General features: G+C 38.2%; 1 protein-coding gene across 1 annotated transcript in view; it reads left to right on the top strand.

Annotated features, from left to right (window-relative positions):
* The window catches only part of COQ2 (coenzyme Q2, polyprenyltransferase), a 59401-nt gene that overhangs the window by 17616 nt on the left and 18693 nt on the right, over positions 1-23092 (top strand). Inside the window, exons 2-4 of the mRNA XM_056803282.1 lie at positions 9375-9541; positions 14778-14899; positions 18366-18451. Coding sequence (XP_056659260.1) covers positions 9375-9541; positions 14778-14899; positions 18366-18451 — 375 coding nt within the window. The remainder of the gene's footprint in view (positions 1-9374; positions 9542-14777; positions 14900-18365; positions 18452-23092) is intronic.

The raw sequence follows: 23092 nt of genomic DNA, 5'->3' as shown, positions 1-23092 counted from the left end.
TGGTAAGGGCTAGGCAATGGGGATCAAGTAACTTGCCCAGGGCCACACAGCTAGGAAGTAGCTGAGGCCAGATTTGAACCTAGGACCTCCCGTCTCTAGGCCTGGTTCTCAATCCACTGAGCTACCCAGCTGCCCCCGTCAGCTGGGTTTTATAGAGATTTTAATTAATACAAATGTGGAATTAAAGAAAAGGAGAGAAAGAGAGAAAAGGGGAATAATGAGAAAAGGATAGGCCGGCCCAGGGCAGCCCTGGCCATCCCAGGCCTAAGCCCTAAGAGAAAGATCAGTCAGTCCTTAATCACTCACCACAAGATCTGTCCAAGCAAGGATTCTAGTGACCAGTTCAGCCAGCCATCCTTCTCCAGAGAAAGATTCTTCTGACTGTCACCAGCTCAATCCTGAATCTGAATCTGAATGTCCCCACAGCTCTATCTGAGCTCCTATTTAAAGGGAATTTTCTCCTATGTCACCTCCCCTAAGTTCTTCCATCTATCAATCACAGTAGACGTTTTTCAAAGGACAGACCATTCTTAATTCACACAGAAGGCTTAAATTTTTGATTAAGTTCACACCAGGAAACCTCTGAGTAAGTTTCTCACCTCTTTGCTCCTTGTAAATTCACAAGTTGCCTGACCTTTATAGGTACTTAGCACCCTTTTGTATTAGTTCTAAAAATAGGCACAGCTTAAGAACTTTTTGCCTTATTATAAGTATGGGTTTAAGTACTTTTCATTGTTCAGCAAAGAGTTTACAACTTTATCTTCCCCTAAAGTATGCTTAAGTAGGGGTGGAGTAGAGGTCTTCACATTCCTGATCTAAGTAGAAGTCTCACATTCCTGATCTAAGTTCCTTCATTGTTCAAAGTGGGGAATGGTCTTAACCAAACCTTATGAAGTAGGGTCTGAAAATTTTTAAGGAGAGAGAGAGAGAGGGAGAGGGGAGTTTTAGGCATTATTGGTTCATCATCAATGGACAGTTAATGGGAAAACATGGATTGCTAAACAGGTTGCTAAGGTATAGAGGGATTCTGATTTGCCGGAAAGTTAATACCTACTCCCAGGGGGTAGCTAGGTGGCACAGTGAGCCTGGAGTCAGGCCTAGAGTCAGGCCTCACTTAAATTGAATTAAAGATAAATAAAGACCTGAATTAAAAACCTAGCTAAGTCACTTAATTCCATTTGCCTCCATTTCCTCCTCTGTAAAATGAGTTAGAGAAGGAAATGGAAAACACTCCAGTTCCTTAGCCAAGAAAATCCAAATGCATTCAATGAAGAGTCGCAGCTTAAGCCTATAGATCCTGCCAAGCTGAAAAGGCTTTAAGGCCAGAGGATGATTCTTATTCAGAGAAGTTCATCATTAAAAGCTAACCAAGGAAATGATACATTTTTTATATTACCACATTATAATCAGACATGGAGCCTGCTCAAGCAGTGATCAGAGTTTATTGATTTGAATTGAATCAAAGGGTTACCACTCTATTTGAGATCACAAGTCTGGAAACAAGGGTTCCCTGGAATGTCATATCTATGTGACATCCATCTTGCTGGACCTGTCTTCCATCCTGGATGGATCTTTTCCTCCATTTCTGCTTCCCATCATTGTCAGTGCAAACCTCAGGCCAGCCTTGGAATTGTGGTGAATGGACCAGAGGTGACTGGCCTTTGCATCTTTGTCCTTTGCTCATCCCTTATCATCTTTGGCTTCCCAGTATCATTGGATATTGTTGAACACTCTCTTCTCCCTGATTTTCTCTACTGCCTTAGCTTTCTTGACACATTCTCCAAGTTCTTCTCTGGCAAAAATACAATATTCCTTTAAAAATCTCTAGAAGGTGATATGCCAGAAGGCCACAAGATGGAGATGGATTCCATGAAAGGAAACCTTTTGATTTGTACATTGAGATTATAGACGTCTAATTTACCAGAATGTAAAGCTAAAACTTTTTACAAGAAAATGTGGGAAATATATATATATATATATATATATATATATATATATATATATGCTTCTAAATTTGAGGAAGTAGTGAAAATGTTTTTCATAAATAATCCATCCAAAAAGCTAGAAATTTATAGTATTTAAAAAAAATTCTTACTTTCTGTCTTATGTGAATTTTAAAACTACTCCACCCTACTTAGACTGTACTTTAGAAGGTCTAATTTAGCTATTTCCTGATTAGTAACAATGGAGATACTTGGTCTAACAGAATCAAGTCTTGGGAACTCTACATTTCTCCGCCCTACTTAGTTTAACAAAGTCAGGAATGTCTGCACCATACTCAAGGATTAAGTATCTGAGAAAATGGCCTTCAACAGACATGTGCAGAAACAGTAGACAGACCCCTGGGCTGTCCTAAGTCAAGCTAAGCTATCATTGGTACAGATGAGATGCAGGAAAGTGATGTAAAACCATCTATATAGGGCATGTCACTTCCTCTCTTCTCCCTCTTTTCCTGGAGAGGCGTCTCTGATTGGCAGCGTGCTAAGCATTCCGACATCTTGGTATGGTGGCAGCTATTTGTCTGAGTTTGGGCGGTGAGTTTGCCCTTGAGCTAATTCAGGTTCAGGCTGATTCCTTCCTCTTTTTCTCTCCAAAACCTTACCTTCTAGAGCCTCTAATCTTCCTGTCCGGCACAAGCCAGGTGGGAGAAATCCTATACTCTTTTCCTTCTCCCTTCTTCTTAAATTTCTTTCCACTATATTAATTAAATCACCATAAATTTCCAGACTGACTTGGGTAAATTTTTTTTTTTGGTTATTTGGGATATCCATGGTGGCCAATAATTAATATAGTTTAGGTAACAGTGCTAAAATTATCCTTTACACTTAGTAACAATTCTAAGACAGAAGGGTGAAGGCTAGGCAGAGGATTAAGTGAATTGCCCAGGGTCACCCAGCAAAGAAGTATCTGATGTCAAATTTGAACACAGGTCCTTTTGACTCCACACCTGGTGTTTCAAACTCTGCCACCTGGCTGCTCCTGATTTACATTTTTAAATGTAAAATGTAAAAAAAAGCATTTTTAAAAATACTGTTACTATAAAATAAGTTACATATTTACCTAAGTTCAAATCTAACCTCAAACCCTGACTAACTGTGTGATTGTGGGCAAATCACTTGCCTCAATTTCCTGATCTGTAAATTGAGAATAATAACAGCACCCACTTCCCAGGGTTGTTGTGTCATGGAGGTAATTGTGCCTGGAGGAGAGAGAAGCTTGTCTTCTACCAAGTCCAGCCTACAGATTGGAAATCCCACCTAACCTTTAGGGAGGAGGCAATGGAGGATGTGGCAGGGGCCAGAGAAGAGGGACAAAAGCAAGGGGAACATTATTAGTTCAGACATTGTCTCCATGTGGTGTTGTGTCTAAAAACAAAATAAAATAAATTAAATAGGGACCAGCTTCTATGAATGAATGGAGTCAGGGAATGAATGAATGAGTCTATAAGTCAATCAACAAGCTTCTCTTAAGAGTCTCCTATATGCTAGGTATATGCTAGGTAAGGGAATTATAAACACAAAAGTGAGAGTTGCACCATACTCATCACACATAATTAAATATGGAATATATAGAAAATAAGTTAGGAAGTACTTTGGGATGAGCAGAGACTAAAGCCTGGATTAGAGAGGGAAGCCCTGGATACGAGCAAAGAAGCCTATTGCAGTAGTCCAGCCTTTTTTAGAGACAGGTGGCCACAGTCAACCAGAGTCTGCATCTCCCCTGAAATTGTGGTGAAGGATCTAGCAAAAATATTTACTCTGCATTTTCTGCAATTCAAGGAGAAGGAATCCTTTAGATTTTGGAGTAAGGTAGATTCCATTTAAGTGGCTTACTTGCTATGAAACTTTGAAATGGTTATTTAACTCTTCAGTTAAATAATAAAAGTTAAACTATTTATTTCACTGAGTTCTTGCATAAAAAGTATTTCAAAGTAGTATGTAAATGATGCTGCATACTATTATTATTAAGGATAAATTATAAAATCATATACTTAAGTTATAAAGGCCCTTAGTAGTCATCCAGTCTAATTCTTTTGTCAATAATTATGAATTCTCTTTTCTGCACACTGTTAGAGTGACTGCTAGGTGGGTTTTGTTGCCATGAAGACCAGGGAAGGCTCTCTGTAGCAGAAATCAATTTTTAAAAATTTTGGCCAATCCAGTAATTCTAGATTTGGAATTATAAAGCATTTGGGTATTATAAAATGTAATAATTTTTTTTACGAATGATAAAGGATAAAAGGGATACCATTCCTTTTTTAAAGGAATTGTAAAAGGTTAAAAAGATAATCATTTAGATAAAAACAGCTCTGACTTCACATTCACTGTGACAACATACCATACCAAATCAGAAATATATTTCCCATATAGGGCAGTAAGAATGCTGGTAAAATCTCCAACTCTTCATAGTCTGAACTGAGAGCTTTTCTCTAGCCCCTTAAAGAAAAGATATGAACTATATATACCACTCAAGAGAAAAATTTCTCTAGCCTGAGAGAGTCAGAATATAATTAGGTCTTTGGGAGTAGAAATATAACACTAAGTTCTAGAAGTGTTTTCTATAGTAATAGGAATACAGAATCCACACAGCAACAGAACTTTAGGCTTCACTGTCTTCTCATTCTTCGTATTTTTCCAAAAGCAATTTTTTTTCTTTTCTTTGTTCTTTCTTTTTTGTTGGCCTAATGAAGAACTGGTAATAATAAATCATAGAGAAATACAGGCTTAGAAAAGTTTCTCAACCTAATAAAGCACCTATTATATTCTGGGCACTTGAGGATACTGCTTAGTCCCTTTACAAGGAATTTGCACTCTAGAGAAGAGGAGTACATTTGCAAGTATAAAGAGAATAAATGCAAGGGAGTTAAATCCCCAGCATTTTGGAAGGAAAGGCAGCAGCAGTTGGGCAACTAGTTTCTATAAAGAAGGTGATATTTGAACTACCTCTGAAAGGAAGAAAGGAATTCTGGAAGGTGGAGATGAAATGTTTGGAAAACTAAAAAGATAGTAATTGATCACATTGATGACAAAAAATATACAAACCATATGATTATATAAATTGTAAAGAGTAAAATTTAGGAATATGGGGAGACTGAGGCAGGTAGAAATTAGTTTCTCTCTGCAAGGAGTATTATATTTTATGAGGTTTATTAAAGTTAAGGATTAAAGAAAATACAGGATGAGAAAAAACACTTGCCTAGGCCAGAGGCCAAGACAAGACCTCACCTACATTATGGAAAGAGCCACGTCTGCCCCAAAATGGAAGTCCAAGAGGAGAGAGCTCAAAAGCCCTTGCAAATCAGCTTAAATACCTTCTCAATCTCGCCCACCTCAGAATTCCATGAGATTACAAAGCATTTTGGGGAAGTGGAGCAAGGACTTGTGGGGATTGAAGTCCAGAGTTCAAATCTCAATTTTACATTTCTCCATTTGATCCTCTGGGAAGAAGTCCTTCCCCAAAGAATCATGAGAACATAATCAATTTAAAGATTACAATAATTTGAGGATAAGAAAAAAAAATAAACCAATAATTAATTGCTGAACGCATTGACAGAAAGCCAGTTAGGGGGCAGTACCCTTTGGCATAAAAGTATACATACAAATAAATGTTCAATCAACTACACCCAAAGTTCATTTTTGTGCAGCTTGTGGTCTGGAGGCTTCTTCATGGTGGCTTCTCCAACAGTTCAGTTCTGGATTCAGAGAAGTAGCATCTTCTTTACCTAAAATTCTTCTCAAAAGGAATTTAAACTTTGCAATTTAAATGATATTTTTACATTCCCCCCATTAAGAGGGTGATTAAAAAAACAGGATCACTTAGGGATGCATGGCTGAAGTATGAGGTATATGAATCAATTGGCAAGAGAAATTAAAAAGATATCAGAAAAATCCAAAAAAAGAAAAATTTCTGGATGAAAATATAGACTATCAAAGTCTTGTGTGTAAAAATTCCAAGTGAAAAGAAAAATAAATCTACAACAGGTCCTTGAATCAGGGCCCAATCAAAATGATCTAAGCAATGATGCATTTACCCAATCAATAGCCAGGACTACAGAAAGGTGCCACACTATGAAAGGCAGAAAAGGGGACCAGATTATATGAGCCAAAGTTTCAGGGATACTCGTCTGTGAGTATTTTCAGAGTGAGTGTGGACACAAGGAAAGCCTATGTCTAGCAATGATAAACACAGTAACCTCGAGTCTTCACACTAGGTTCAAGACCTTTGTATTGGCCTGGAAGTGCATCAATCCATCCTCGATTGGCTTTTCTTTGGCTCTGAGCAATGGCTCTTGTGTGTATATCTTGTCCTGGAATCAGACAGAATCATTAAGCAGAGTCCCATAATTTATTTAAATAATTAGTGGCATCGTTTTTATAGTCACAAGCTTTTTGGGCATGCTCTGACAAATGTATTTCAAACTTGTATTACTGAAAAATCAAAAGGTTAAAGAAAATCTTAATACTGGTGACATGTGCTTCAAACATAAAAAGAGAAAAAATAAAAAAAACAAATAGTATATTGCACATGCAAGGAAAATATAATAAAAAAGAGCTTAAAAATTCAAAAATATAGCTTATAATCATTGACACTCTGTGTCAGCTAAGAAAATATAAAATGCAAGGCTTTCTCACCAAAATGAGATCCATTTCCTCTTAATATCTGGCCATGATCACTGTGAGTGGAAGGTAAATGAATTGAACAAGATTAACAATTTTTTCATTTTTAAAAAATACAGTATTACAAATATGTAGTTATCAATATCCCCAAAATTCTTAATAGCCCAATTAATTACAATAGCAAACAAACACACTTTCATATTTCACAAAAGTTGTTGTATGACATTTTAAAAAAAACTATGAATTGATGGATATTTGTCACAATTTTTACAAATGTAGCAAATCTTTCAACCTTGGTATTAAACATATTTTTTAAACAAAGTAAAACTCATCTGGGGTTAAGAACATAATCAAGAAATCTATATATCATTCTGGTGCAAGTAAAATAGTGGGCTGAAGAGCATAAATAAAGGGGTGCTCCTTTTTTGGAGGCTTTTTTTAGGGGTACAAATGCCCTGAGATTAACTGCCCCAACTTCCATTCACATATTTAGAATTATAAATGTTATATATATATATATACATGCAAATATATATATATATATATATATATATAGGATGGGCCTTACCTTGTGGTAGGGGCAGGCAAAAATAACCAGAGATTGTTAAAAAAAAATTACAAAAATCATATTTAAAAAACCCTTAAAATCATTGAGATATTTAGCATATTAAATTTTTCCAAGGTTGTTATACAATTATAACCAGTCCTGAAGTCCATCTATGTGATAATTTACAAAGTCAAAATAGGAAGGCTGTTTTGTTTTTTTATATGGGCTTAATTACAATAATATTTGTTCAGCACAGTTATAGGAGAAAAACAACAGAATTTCAAAACTCAGTACATTCAAAATAAATTCAATCAACCTTCAGTGTAAGAGAATATTGAATCCAGTAATATATGAACTTAAAATCACAAAGTTATATCTTAAACAGAACAATCAGGAAATGCAATAGAAATACAGAGATTTTTTATAAACCATTGGAGTCTGAAATGCCTTAGAATATAGCCTTTAGTCTTTTTAAAGACTTGGGGGTTTATCCATTTAAATGTCTATTGTCAGAAGGCAGAGTGGTAAGGGCTAGGCAATGGGGGTTAAGGGATCCATCCAGCACCCCACAGCTGGGAAGTAACTGAGGCCAGATTTTAACCCAGGACCGCATGTCTGTAGGCCTGGCTCTCAGTTTGCTGAGCCACCCATTTGCCCCTTCAAAGTTAAAGTTGAATCTTTTGGCTGAGTCTGCTCCCTAACAGGCAGGTGAAGTCATTGAAATTACCAGAACAGTCAAAAGGTACACTTTTAAACAGCCCATTGCTATTAAGTTTCTGTTTGAAAAATCTGTTTCTTCTCTCTCCCTTTTTCTCTCTCCCCTGATATGATACCTCCTCTTGCCCCAGTCCACATGGAGCCCAGGCCGCCCATGTGGAGTCAATACCCCCGTCCACTCGGAGGCTTAGCCTAAGGGAAAATTACCCGTTCTCCTTTCCCTCTCCCCTCCACCCATGTGGGCAATACTGTTACCAGCTGGTCGAAATGAGTCCTGAGAGATCTGCTCCAAGGATCTGGGTGATGAGCCGGCTGTGGTCACGCTCATGGGTCTGGGGCAGGGGTGATGAGCCGTCTGGGTCTGAGGCCAGATGGGTGAGAGACAGACTGCCGGGGTGGGTAGGGCCGGGAGCCGGAGCGCAGACAGGTAGGGCCGGGAGCTCAGGCACCAGGTGAGAGGCCAGGAGCAGAAGCAGGAGCCAGAGAGGGCTGCAGACAGGAGCTGATCAAGATGGTTTTCTAAAGAGCATCTTGGAGAAACGTGGCTTTAAAAAAATCATTATCTAGGCTAAAAATTTTGAGAAGTTCTCATCTAATCTAGTGGTCACCAAAAACTGTAAAGATTAAAATTTAGGAATATGGGGAGACTGAGGCAGGTAGAAATTAGTTTCTCTCTGCAAGGAGTATTATATTTTATGAGGTTTATTAAAGTTAAGGATTAAAGAAAATACAGGATAAGAAAAAACATGTGCCTAGGCCAGAGGCCTAGACAAGACCTCACCTACATTATGGAAAGAGCCACATCTGCCCCAAAATGGAAGTCCAAGAGGAGAGAGCTCAAAAGCCCTTGCAAATCATCTTAAATACATTCTCGATCTCGCCCACCTCAGAATTCCCGTGAGATTACAAAGCATTTTGGGGAAGTGGAGCAAGGACTTGTGGGGATTGAAGTCCAGAGTTCAAATCTCAATTTTACACAATAAAGGAGAAAACTCCTATAATAAATCATTCATTTATGTTAAAAGGAAATTATTCAAAGTAACTTAAATAGAGCTTTCCTAATTATGACAAATAGTATCTGTCTAATACTAAGAGTTGGCTTTTTTAATTTTAGAAACCTTACCTTCTGTCTTAGGACAGATAAGGGCTAAGACAATTGGGGTTAAATGACATGCCCAGGGTTACACAGCTAGGAAGGGTCTAAGGTCAGATTTGAGCCCAGGACCTCCCATCTCTAAACCTGCCACTCTATTTGCTGTGCTATCTAGCTGCCCATCATTATTTGTAACAGAAATACCAAACACCTTTCTAAGACCAGAGTTAAAGCAATGACATCCTTTGAGACCTGTATTATTTGATATAGGCCTAGGAATGTTTCTGCTGCCATAATAGAGGGAGTACCCATAGCAATGAAATCATAGTCTGTGTTAAGTAGCAGAATAATATAACTACTCATTTTAATTTGTAATGTTTGCCTCTCTGATTTGTTTTAGGAACCTGGCTATTGTATTTGCCATGTACCTGGAGTATTGGCTTGGCAGCAGAGCCAGGCTGTTTTCCAGACTGGTATATGCTGTCCCTTTTTGGCACGGGTGCAGTTCTGATGCGGGGAGCCGGCTGTACAATTAATGACATGTGGGATCAGGAATATGATAAAAAGGTAAATAAAGTCTTCCTACATGTTAAAAATAACTTAATTAAATGTTATAAGTTAAGTTATAAAGGAGTTTGCCTATGTAACATTGTTTCACGACCATCACAAACCCCACAGAACGGATAATATAAATATTCTCCTCCTCCTGTGGCACCTGAGGAAACCGGTCTTGAGAAGCCAAGACCCTTAGTATGGATGTGCTCTGTTTTCCCAAGGCAGATATGGGGGAGGGGAGGGACGAAATGGACATTTCATCCACTTAATTGTCAGATGTGGATGTTTTAGGAGAACATATACAAGTATAAAGAGAATAAATGCAAGAGAGTTAAATCCAAGGCAATTTATTTTATTTTTTTAAACCCTTACCTTCCATCTTGGTATCAATACTGTGTATTGGTACCAAGGCAGAAGAGTGGTAAGGCAATGGGGGTTAAGTGACTTGCCCAGGGTCACACAGCTGGGAAGTATCTGAAGCCAGATTTGAACCTAGGCCTAGCTCTCAATCCACTGAGCTACCCAGCTTCCCCCTAATCCAAGGCAATTTAGAAGGAAAGGCAGCAGCAGTTAGACAAACAGGAAAGGCTTCTCCAAAGAAGGTGATATTTGAGCTGCCTCTGGCCAGAAGAGAGGAATCCTGGGAGATGGAGGTGAGGAAGAGAGTGCATTCCTGGTATGGGGATGCAGTGAAATAAATGTGGACTTCAGCCTGGGCACAGCTGTCATGTCCCTTTGAGTCTTCTCTTCATACTAAAGATGAGTTGTGGTCCTCAACTGGTCCTTGTAGGCCCTTCCCCATCATGGGTGCCTTCCTCTGAACACACTCTTCAGCTCACTGCTTCACAAGATACCCCCATAAGGTCTGATCAGGGATTCTCACTGCCCTGTTCCTGGTCGCTGCGGCCCAAGATCATGTTCAGTTTTCTGGCTGCCATGTCATGCTGTTGATTCCTATTGAGTTTGAAGACAACTAAAACCCCCAGATCCTTTCCAGAACCCCTGCCATTAGCTTTGTCTCCCTATCTTATATTTGTTGAGTTTATATTTTTTTGTGCCTAGGTATAAGACTTTCCATTTGTTTCTGTTCACTTTCATCCTATTGGATTCACTCCAGTGCTACAATCTTTCAGAAACTTTTAGAACCTTTTATCGTCTAGTATGTTAGCGTTCCCTTCCAGCTTGGTATCCTCTGCAGATGTGATGAGCAACTGTTATCTATGCCTTTATCTAAGTTACTGATGAAGGTTAAACACCACAGGGAAAAGCACAGATCCTCCTGACACATTCTGGTAATCCAACTGGTACTGGATTCATCTTTTCTAACCCGGAGGTACCAAACTCACAGCCAGTGGCCAGCTCCACAAGGCAAAACATCCACATGCATCTCAAACAAGATTATAATGTAATTGGGAAATGTTTAACAAAATAAACAAAAATCCACTATAACCTAGGTCAGTGATGAAGAACCTTTTGGGGGCCCTGTGCCATGCCTCACCTGCTCCTCATACTGTATGCCCATGCCCACCCCTAATTGCATGGCCTGCCAGAGCCCCACCCACATTTGCATTTGGGGATGGGACTAGGGGCAGGGCCAGGCTATACTGCTTCAGAGTGGGAGGGGCACAAGGGAAGGGCATGGCCAGCACCAAATCTCTGCTTTGGGGCAGGAGACAGTGTGGCTGTGCATCCTCAGCCCTTGGGGTGATGGAGAGAGGCTAGAATGTTCCACCCACTGCATTTGGGGGTGGGGCCAGGGTCTAGCTGTCCTAAGCCAGGGGCCTGCCCATGCCCACAGAGAGGTTCTCTATGTGCCATCTTTGGCACATGTGCCATAGGTTCACCACCACAAACCTAGGAAGTCTTTCTAAATCAGAATGAGGACTGCACAATCTCTTTCTGTTTAAGTTTGATGTCACCCATCTAAAACATACTCTTCATCTTCTTTACAAGAATAAATGGAGATGCCACAAGGATGACAGGGAGAAGCTATGGGGCTCAGTGGATTGAGAGCCAAGCCTGGAGACAGAAGGTCCTGGGTTCAAATGTGACTCAGACATTTCCTAGTTGTGTGACCTTGGGCAAGTCAATTAACCCCTCATTGTCTAACCCTTATTGCTCTTCTGCCTTAGTATCAATTCTAGGATGGAAGGTAAAGGTTTAAAAAAAATAGTCTGAACAACTTTACCAAAAGCTGTGTAAATTATACATCCTAAATTCCCCTCATCTGAGTAATCCTGTTGTAAAATGGGGCACAGATTCTATAGAATTTAGGGTTCTCTTTCCCCCAAGCAGGAACAAATACCTGGGGTGCCTTGATAGAACCATTGACACATCCCACTTTCCCAGAATGGGAAGATATCTGAGAGCTCTGATGCCTTTAAAGTCAAGATAAATCTTTATTAAGCAAGGACATATATGTACATGTGGTACTGATCTGCCTATTGCCAAGGAGCTCTGTTCAAAAACTGTGAATAGCAGCTTAAATAATTTTCTAGAGAAGGGAAGTGGGAAAAGGGACTGGAAGGGGCCGATTCAGGGAGAGATCTGAGGTGGAAGGGGCAGAGAGTTCCCAGGAACAGGGATGGGAGGTTGATGGATTAGCAGGTCAAGGGAGATCAGAGACTCTTTGGTACATTTAATTGGCATAAGACAGAAAGATAAAGTATGAAGTAACTCAGGCTCAAGGTTTCAGCACTCTGAAGAGCCACTGAGACTTAGGGCCAGGTGTCGGGTTGTTAAGGGCTAAGGTTAGAGCAGAACAGGAGACCTAAAATTAGCTAAGTGGCCCCCCATTTCCATGGCTACTTCAGCTTGGTTTATTCATGATCATTCTCCCAATGATTGTCAGATTTTCCAAGTCACTCTGGTTGCTATTAGTTAGTGGTACACATTTTCAGCACCCTACAGGACAACTCCAGCATATCAAGAGAATTTACAAGATTAGTCTGGTGTAACTTGTTCTCAATGTAGCCATGTTGGCTCTTTGTAATCACTTCCTACAGAACTGCCAACCATCTTTCACAATCCTTTCTCAAATCTTCCCCAAAATTGAAGTCAGGCTTGTTAGTCCCTGCTTTGCGGACTCTGTTCTCTGCTCTTTTTGAAAGATCAGGACATGTGACCTCCTCTGATCTCCTGATGCCCCTCCTATTTTCCATGATTCTTTCACATATCACTGGTGGTGACTTTATACTCTCACCTCACAGTTCTTTCAGGTCCTGAGACCATAGTTCACCTGGACCAGGTACCTCAGCTTTGTCCAGGGCACCTAACTATTGTTACTATTGCCTTACATAGCCTGATATCATTATCCTGTTATACATTTTGGTAGTTATTCCCATTCTTTATCTTTTTAATTAATTTTTTTTATGTAAACCCTTACCAATATCAATACTTATCAATACTGTGTATTGATTCCAAGGCAGAAGAGTGGTAAGGGCTAGGCAATGGGGGTCAAGTGACTTGCCCAGGGTCACCCAGCTAGGAAGTGTCTGAGGTCAGATTTGAACCTAGGACCTCCCGTCTCTAGGGCTGGCTCTCAATCCACTGAGCTACCCAGCTGCCCCCCTGTTATTCCCATTCTGTCAAGATCTTTCTCCTTTGCAGAGAAAACAGAAATATTATTATAGTTGATTTACTCTGCCTTTCCAGTTGCATTTGTCATTGTCTCATCTACCCCAAACAACAGACCTATTTTTTCTTTAATCCTGTCTATGTAACTGAAAAAACCCTTTTTTTGTCCTGCCCATCACCCTTTTAGAAGGACCAAATCCTGGCCTTTTGTCCATCTTCTCTACATTTCTTTTAAAAATCTGAGTTGGTTGGTGTATCCTACCTCCATGTTCATATCAGTCTCTTCAGACAAATTCAATTTTTCTTCTTTATTAAAATTGCTTCCCTCTTTATTTTGTTCCAAGGGATATCAGAATATGCACAGTTTTTCTCTCCTTTATCATAAATCCTAGGATGGAATGGGCCCTTTCCTCCAAGGTTCCCATCATTTCCAGCTTAGGAAACAGATCCTCCAAGTTAGTGAAAATCAAATTCAGAATAGAATAGTCCCTTATCACCAAAGCAAGTCAAGGAGTTATCAACTGCTCTGCTTTTGGCCAACCAGCAGGTGCTTGGCTAACAGAAGTCATCCATCACTACTGTGTCCCTCCCTCTTAGGTATAAGATTGATCATGAAGAGTGTTTTTGCTTTGGATTTTATTATTAGAAAACAGAAATTCATATTAGAATATATATTTGTGATTCCTGTGGATTCTATCCATACTTATATGACCATTATATGAAGATTAAAGCTATAAATGTTGAGATTAATTTCAAAAATATAGTTTCTATTTGGTTTTAAACTTTTTCTTTTGGAAAATCAAGTCCATCATTTTGAAGTTTTTCTTTTTCATACTTAGCTAGAGATGCATGTTACATAAGTCAAATGTAAAGCAGTGAATATTGTCATTTCCTGTTTTAAGTTTAAGTTAACTGTAAAACAAGATATTTTAGGCATTTGACCCAAGAGGGTCATAATAACTGAACTACTTCAGATAAGCTATTTGCTAACTCAGAAAAGAAAGATTAGTGAGCAGTAATGTTAACAGATATATTCCATGTCTTTGGTTATTCTGGGAAGAATAATTTTTAAAATTTTCACTTCATATAAGAGAAACAGTTAAATTCTATTTGCCCACACAACATCTGTGCCTCTTTTTATACTTATAATCACTGCAACTACTCCTTGGGGAGAGATTTGGGTTACTGTATTTAGACTTAGTCAGAGGTTGTCCCGAGATAGCCTTTCAGAAACCCCTCTCTTGTATGCTCACATGAAGAGTATCTTCCTCATTCACCTTTACTCTTGCATGGGTCATCATTATAACCCTAGTGTTCTGCACACCTTGCTCCAAAACCTTGTTGGTATATTAGTAGCACCTTCTACATTACTTCCATCTTCCTATATCCAAGTGTCCCCAGTATCCTTACTCTACTTACTTTCTATCTCCTGCTTTCAGTGTGGGAGTTGAACACTCTACATGATAAAGTGAATGGCTAGGTATATCAATTATATAGAGATTTTTGTAGAGAAGGGAGGAATGGGGTGATATTTTTTTTGATAGGTTTCTTAATTGTGTTTTTTTCCCAAGCTCATTCAAATCTAAATTGCTTGTTCTTGACCATATCTCAGACACTGAGTTTTATCTTTGCATGGGGTTTTTGGTAAAGAATCTGATTTTTCTTTACAAAGGTTATAAGGACAGCAAATCGACCAATAGCTGCTGGAGACATTTCAACATTTCAGTCCTTGATTTTCCTTGGAGGACAGCTGAGCTTGGCACTGTGTGTACTCCTGTGTCTGAATTATTACAGGTATATTTCATATGCATTTCCCAATACTAATTAAAAACATGTCATTTGAAACTTGAAAAATAGTAACATAAAACTGGTTTACTTCTGTCACTCAGACATTTCACATACATTATCATTCTTCTTGAAAACAACCTCAGCTAAAGTGAGAGGTACACTCATAGCATTTCATAGTCCTTACAGTTATTTGATATAATTAAAAATGCAAACTATAACAATTAGACAAGAAAAAAGAGCAATCAAAGGAAGAAGCATAGGAAAAAAGGAGATGATTTTTATCTCTGGAGGTAATATGTTTTACTTAGAAGCTCTTAGAGATCCAATAAAAAACATAATTGAAACAATGATTAGTAAAATAACAAGATTAAAAACAAACTAACAAATATCAGGGTTTTTTGTAAAATAGAAAACTCAGAAATAGGAGATAGATGAAGAAATTCAATTTAAAATAATTGCAGAACACATAAAATACCTGGAAGTTAACCTACCAAGACATACTCAGGACTTATAGTAATACCTACCATATACCCTTTGCAAAAAGGAAAAAAGAAACCTTAAATGTTTCAAGAACTGTTCAGTGTTCATGTTGAGTCATGCCAGTATAATAAAAATGTTGTTCTCACTCAAATTCATGTGCAACTTTAGTGCTATGCCAATGAAACTTCAAAGGAAATTATTTAAACTATACAAAATAATAATAGAATTAATCTCAAAAGAAGGGCTCTCTTCATATATGTGTATCCATTCCCTACAAGTCTTAGACTTTTGTCAGATGTTTTCTATAAAAATGTTTCCCATTTGACAACTTTTCTTTTTATTCAGGCTACATTGACTTTATTCTTGCAAAAAATTTTTTAAATTTTATGTCATTGAAAGTGCCTCTTTTATGGTCACCTTTATCCTTTGTGAGGAAAACCCATGTGCTTGGAGAAACACAAAACTTTGGAAATGTACATTTTGTCATCTTCCTTTCTGTAGTAGTGACTGTCCATAAAAGTTCCTTGATTAACAAAAAAACATTTGTGTTAAACAGATACTTTAGCTGCTAAGCTGAGTTATTTAATTCATGCTTACTTGACTGGGCATGGCATCTTAACAAACTAATCAGTCTTCTGGGGAACTTTTCTGATTCTCTGCTTCTAGTATGTTTGTTTGCTCAGCCAGGATTATGTCTCAACAACTACAATATCCATCATTTCTATATTACTAGTGTTCATATTTCTTCAGTATTTTATACATTATCCCATTTAAAATGAACAGTCTCATAACTTCAAGAAAGAATAATGCTTCAGTAACTTCTTGTCTTAGAATTTTAAACAGACTTAATTCACCACCCCATATAAAAGGACATTACCTTGAAGGGATGGTACCATATGTTTATAGGATGGTACCCTTACTTTCTGTGTTAGTGACAACTCTTAAGGCAGAAGGGCAAGGACTAGGCAAACAGGGTTAAGTGACTTGCCTATGTATAATTGAAAATGTTACCCTAAAAAAAGGACTACATTTCCCAGGAGCCCACTGACTTCCGGTCATTATATACTTCCTGTAGGTAGGGGATATTAGGCGGGGATGTGGAAGGTCCTACCTCTTTACTTCCTGTCCCGAGCTTGGTAGTGGTAAGGTGGGTGTTTGAACTGGCTGATCAGCCATGGGCACATGGTCTTTATTTTGTATCTTCTTTATTCCTTGATTCCTTGATTAATGATTCCTTGATCATTAATAAATCTCTTAAAATATAATATTTTTATTATTGAGATTTAATTTTAACTTTTACACCTAGGGTTACACAGCTAGGAAGTGTCTGAGGCCAGACCCTTTTTATTTTTTAAACACTTAACTTCCATCTTAGAATCAGTACTGTATATTAGTTCCAAGGCAGAAGAGCAGTAAAGGCTAAGCAATGGATGTTAAGTGACTTGGCCAGGATCACTCAACTAGGACATGTCTGAGGCCAAATTTGAACCCAGACTCTTAATCCAGTGAGCCACCTAGATGCCCACACTCATAAGAAGCAACATCAATTGAGCAAAATGCGCTGATATGCAAACATCTCACAGCATTTGCAACATTTTATGTCCATAGCCTGCTTACTCTGAAAAGAAAAAAAAAATTATCCTCTGGAACCATGAGTAGTTCACACATTTATTCTGATTTCTGATGTTTGAATGTTGTTTTAATTTGCTTGATTATCCTGATTCTGCTTTCTTTTTCTCTATATTAGTCTTTCCAAACCATTTTTAATACAAATGTACCTGCTCTTCTAAGGACTTGATACTTTGAAACATTTTATTTCTTTTATAGTAACCATATCTGAAAAGTAGACAGAAGAAGAAATTATTGCCTTTTTTCCTGATAAGCTAATTGAGGCTGAAGCTTAGAGAAGTTGTAGTGACTTGCCCAATGGTCTTTTTGTTAAGGGTCAACTGCAGAGACATAACTTAGGTCTCTTGACTCAATCTCTTTACATCAATGAGAAAGCTACTTGCTTTCAACAATGGCAATAAAAGAGTAAAACCAAAATAATCATTTTTGTGGTTTTCTAAAAAGAAAACAGCCCTTATGACTCATGTGTTCTGCGGGATATTCATCCACAAAATGAAAACATTGCAAAGTACTTCCTAGGTCACTAAGATCCCCCATAAATGAAAGCGTCTTTAGCTTTTCGATTTGGGGACCTCTTTGGTAGGCTAATAACAAGCCCATGTATAAATTTCTCAGAATCAGATCTTTAAAGGTGAAAAATAAAAAAACAGAGGATGACAGAGGAAACTGAAAGTTAAAAGGTGTCATTTTTTTCCCCATCTAAGATCAGAAGACTCCCTGACATCTACCCATGAACTTCTAAGTTATCTATGGACCCCACTTACCATAATGTGATAATAACAATAGCTAATATTTATATAGTGCCTACTGTGTGCCAGGCTCTGAGCTAAGTATATCTCACCTCATTTGAGCCTTACAACAGCCATAAGAGGCAAGTGCTATTATTATCTCCATTTTAGTCAAGGAAACTGAGGAAGACAAGTTAGGTGACTTGTCTAGGCTTACCCAGCAAATAAGAGGCTGAAGCAGGATTTGAATTTGTCTTCCCAAATCCAGACCCAGGACTTCTAACAAGTTGACTTTGTTACCAGCTACCTTAAGAGATATCTTCATTATGATTCTTTTTTCCAGATTTCTCAATTTACCCTAAACTTGAATTTAGCTTCTGTTCAACCAAGATGACTCAATGCAAAAGAAGAGCTATTTGGTTTTCAAACTCTAGTGACATCTTCTATCACTTTCAGTGCCCTAGGAAAACTGAGAACTAGGAAGGTATTTCACAAGCTTGAAAATCAGATTTAGAAAGGAAATTTTTCTAGTTTATCTCATTACTGCTTTTACTACCTTTAAGTTCATTATAGTATTTATCAGTTTCTAATAAATTGTATCAGATAATGCATATTTAATTTTTCCTTCATTTCAGTATAGCACTGGGAGCTGCTTCATTGTCCCTGGTGGTCATTTATCCTCTGATGAAAAGAATTACTTATTGGCCACAGCTAGCCTTGGGTGAGCTTGAATTTACCATATTTCCTATTGTCTTTAAAAAATCTTTCATTGATTACTTTTTCTTTCTTCCTTCCCTCCCTTTCCTTTCTCTTTCCTTCCTTCTGGCCTTTCTTCTCTTTCCATTCTTTTCTTTTTCCTCCTTTCTCCTTTCCTTTGGTTTCCTTTTTCTTCCCTTCTCTTTACTCCTTTTCATCTTTCCCTTTTCTTCCTCTCTCTCCTTCTTTTCTTCCTTCCTTCTCTCTAGCACAACCATCCCCTACAAATGGAAGACTTTCCTCATACATTCCATCAGATATAGAGAGGAGCTGAAGGAATTGAAAGCCAGTCTTGGAGATGATGTGAGGTCCTAGGTTCAAATTTGGCCTCAGACACTTCCTAGCTGGGGGACTCTGGGCAAGTTACTTTACCACCATCACCTCCCCTTGCCCCCCCATTGCCTAGCCTTTACCACTCTTCTGCTTTGGGACTGATACACAGTATTGATCCTAAGATGGAAGGTAAGGGCTTAAAATAAATAAAGAGTAGGTGTGGTGGAGACAAACAACTCAGTGCTTTGGTCATGTCTTATATGCATGTCTCATTCTGCACTTCTAACCCTTTCCCTGCTTCATAAGTCTTGGTTCACATGCCTCATCATCAATCTTCTGAATTCATGACTTGAGTTCTGGAGATTCTCAAAGTACTGTAAATTGTTTTCCCAGTTCTGCTTATTTTACTCTGCAACTGTTCATAGAAGTCTTCCAGCTTTCTCTGTACCCGTCATCTTTGCCATTTCTTATAGCATAATAATCATAAGATCTGATATCCTATTTAATTAAATCTTAGAGCTACAAGAAAGTTCAGGGGACATCTAGTCCTATCCATTCATTTTACAAATGAGGAAACAGAGTCCTAGAGTAACTCACAAAAGTAACCCAGGTTCATACTAATAAAGACAGGATTGGAATCTAGATCCTCTGACTCTTTCCCTTGCATCAGATTGTCTCAATATTCCATTACATTCATATAACAATTGTAAAGATTAAAATTAGGGAATATAGGGAGACTGAGGCAGTTAGAAATTAGTTTCTCTCTGCAAAGAGTATTATATTTTTTAGAGGTTTATTAGAGGTTAAAGATTAAAGAATATACAAGTAAGAAACATGTGCCTAGGCCAGAGGCCTAGACAAAATAACCTCACATCACGGAAGAGACACACCTGCTCCAAAATGGAAGTCCAAAAGAGAGACCGAAAAAACCTTTGCCACCAGCTTAAACTCTTCCTTGATCTCGCCCACCTCAGAATTCCCGTGAGATTACAAAGCATTTTGGGGAAGTGGAGCAAAGGCTTGTGGGAATCGTAGTCCTGTATTCAAGTCTATTTTTTACACAATTTATAATAGATCCGAAGATGAACAAATTGCTCCAAACTAAAGGCAAAGTGCTTTTAAATATAGTTTTTGTTTTTAAAGAGTGATTTAAGGGGTATCTAGGTGGCTCAGTGGATAGAGAGCCATGTCTGGAATTGAGAGGTCCTAGGTTTAAATATAGCCTCAGATACTTCCTGGCTGCAAGTAACTTTGCCCCCATTGTTTCACTCTTGCCAGTCTTCTGCCTTGAAGCCAATACTTAGTATCGACTCTAAGACAAAAGTGTAATAGTTAAAATTAAATCATGAGACTGCTAGTATCTTTAGTAGCTTTATTACATCAAAGTAGTGATAGTAAAGAGAGGGAAATGTAGGAAAGAGGTAGAGAGTAGCTTAGCTTACTATCCTATTTGCTGTTTGATGGATTGAAGCTCACCAGCAACAAGAGTTTCTCCAGATTCCAAGCTCCAGCCAGAAGAGAGTAAGATAGAGTGAGCAGTGCCTTGGTCTCACCTTAAAAGCCATTTTGTCCACCCACTAGCCCTCCCATATCACATCTCAGGAACTAATCATAGTTTTTTAATTTGCCTGGCACCACCCAGAGGGGCAGTGCCTGGGGATCAGTTTCTGGTCTCATTGGTTTCAACTTCCTTTCTTCTGAGGGTTTCTCTATACTTGCACATGTCAGTGGTAAAGAATCTTCAGGTCTCTGGTTGATGATATCAAACAAAGTGGCATACTGAAGAGGGGAATTCCCTTCCCACACAAAGTAAAGTATTTTTTTAAGTGATTTATCAAATTTGTTAAGTAATTTCAAATATCCTAGACCAGGGGTTCTTAATTTTTTTTTTCTCATGAGCCTCTTTGGCAATCTGATGAAACCTATGGACTCCTCAGAATAATGTTTTCACATGCATAACTTAAAATATATTTTGTATTACAAAAGAAACCAATTACATTGAAATATAGTTATCAAAGCATAAAAATTAAAAGTCAACAAGTTTATGAACTCCCAAGTTAAAAACCCCTGACTCTGGTACATCCAGGTTTTTAAAAAAATCCTTATCTTCTATCCTAATCACAATCTTTAAGACAGAAGAGGAAGGTCTAGGCAGTTGATTTTAAATGACTTGGCCAAGCCCATGAAAAAGTGTTCTGAATCTCTTATAATCAGAGAGATGCAAATCAAAACAACCTCACACCTAGCATATTGGCTAACTTGACAGCAAAGGAAAGTAGTGAATGTTGGAGGGGATGTGGCAAATTTGGGACATAAATGCACTGCTGGTAGAGTTGTGAACTGATCCAACCATTCTGGATACTAAAAGACTGTCTGCCCTTTGATCCAGCCATAGCACTGATGGGTTTGTACCCCAAAGAGATAATAAGAAAAAAGACATGTACAAGAATATTCACAGCTGTGCTCTTTGTGGTGGCCAAAAATTGGAAAATGAGGGGATGCCCTTCAATTGGGGAATGGCTGAACAAATTGTGGTATATGTTGGTGATGGAAAATATTGTGCTCAAAGAAATAATGAATTGGAGGAATTCCATGTGAACTGGAACAACCTCCAAGAATTTATGTAGAGTGAGAGGAGCAGAACCAGGACAACATTATACACGGAGACTGATACACTGTGGTACAATCGAATGTAATGGACTTCCCCATTAGTGTCAATGCAGTGATCCTGAACAACTTGGAGGGATTTATGAGAAAGAACACTATCCCATTCAGAGGAAAAACAACGGGAATAGAAACACAGAAGAAAAACAAAATGATCATCCTAGAGCAAACATCAACAACATGGAAATAGGTTTGGATCAAGGACACATGTAAAACCCAGTGGAATTGTGCATCGGCTACAGAAAGGGATGGTGAGAGGGGAGGGAAAGAATATGATTTTTGTAACCAAGGAAAAATATTCTAAATTGACTAATTAAATAAAATTTAAGTGACTTGACCAAGTTCATCCAGTTAGGAAGTGTCTGAGGCCAGATTTGAACCTAGGTCTTCCTGACTCTAGGCCTGGCACTCTTTCCACTATGGTAGCCAAATTTTAAAATGGAATTGTTAAAAAATTCAAAACATTGTAGTGATTGTAGTGAAAAATATTGCAGATTTGACCTCACTACCGTCAACAGATGCCTTATATTTCTGCCTAAATTAGTTCAACCATATTCCAGGTAGATCTTGCCACTTGCCATTGTATAGTATAATTGAGGTGTGCATGTCTGGACATGTCATGGTAATCCCAAGGGAGCCCATATAGGAATCCCTTCTTTGAGTAACTGTGAAAATGTGGTTTGCCAAGACTGTGAATTGCCAAAACTGTAAAGGTTTCGGCCAAACTGTAAAGATAATTTTTAGTGTCTTGATTTAAAATCTAAAATTAAGTGGTTACCATGGGAAAATTCCCAAATATGAAAATACCCAAGTCAGCTGGGTTTTATGGAGATTTTAATTAATACAAATGAAGGAATTAAGGGAAGGAGAGAGAGAGAGAGAGAGAAAGAGAAAAATAGTAGAAAGGGCCTAGGCCAAATGGCCTAGGCCTGAGCCTAAGGGAGAGCAAGTCAGTCTTTATCATTCACCACAAGATCATCTTCAAGCAAGCTCCAAACCTCCAAACTCCAACTCCAACCAACTTCCAATCAAAAACTCACTCTAACTCAATAAGTCCCTTCCTTTTAAAGAAATTTTCTCTTATGTCATCTCCTCTAATTTTTCACATCTACCAATCACAGTAGATGCTTTTCCCCAGGACTGCCCATTCTTAGTTCTCATCTTCTTTTGTTCTCACCTTCTCTGGTTAGATGAAATATACTGAGTATTTCACATCTCTTTTGTTAAGCTTGCCTTTTGTAAGTTGCTTGACCTTTTAGGTACTAATTTAACCTTTATAGGTACTGAGCACCTTTTTGTATTAGATCTAAAAATAGACCTAGCTTAAGGTTTTAGCTTCACTAAAAGTATGAGTTAGGGACTTTTCATTGTTCAATCAGTAGTTTTCAACTTTATCTTCCCCTAAGGCACTGTCTGAGTAGGGTGGAGTAATTTTAAAAGTTCTCAATACATTCCTGATCAAGTACCTCCATTGTTAAAAATTGGGAATAGCTTAATCAAATCTTCTGAAGTAGAGTCTGAGCAGTTTTAAGATTCACATTTGATAGCCTGTCCCTGCTTGCTACCTAAGCTACCATCTAAAAAAATAAAACTTTCAAAGAGATACTGCTGGGATCCAAGACATTTTAGGGCATATTAGATACAGGGAGTGTGTTTGTGTCTTTTAGCC

This window comes from Monodelphis domestica, chromosome 6 (assembly GCF_027887165.1).
Source record: "Monodelphis domestica isolate mMonDom1 chromosome 6, mMonDom1.pri, whole genome shotgun sequence".
Lineage (NCBI taxonomy): Eukaryota > Metazoa > Chordata > Mammalia > Didelphimorphia > Didelphidae > Monodelphis > Monodelphis domestica.
Note: the sequence above shows the minus strand (reverse complement) of the source record. Positions and strands in the feature narration are given on the sequence as shown.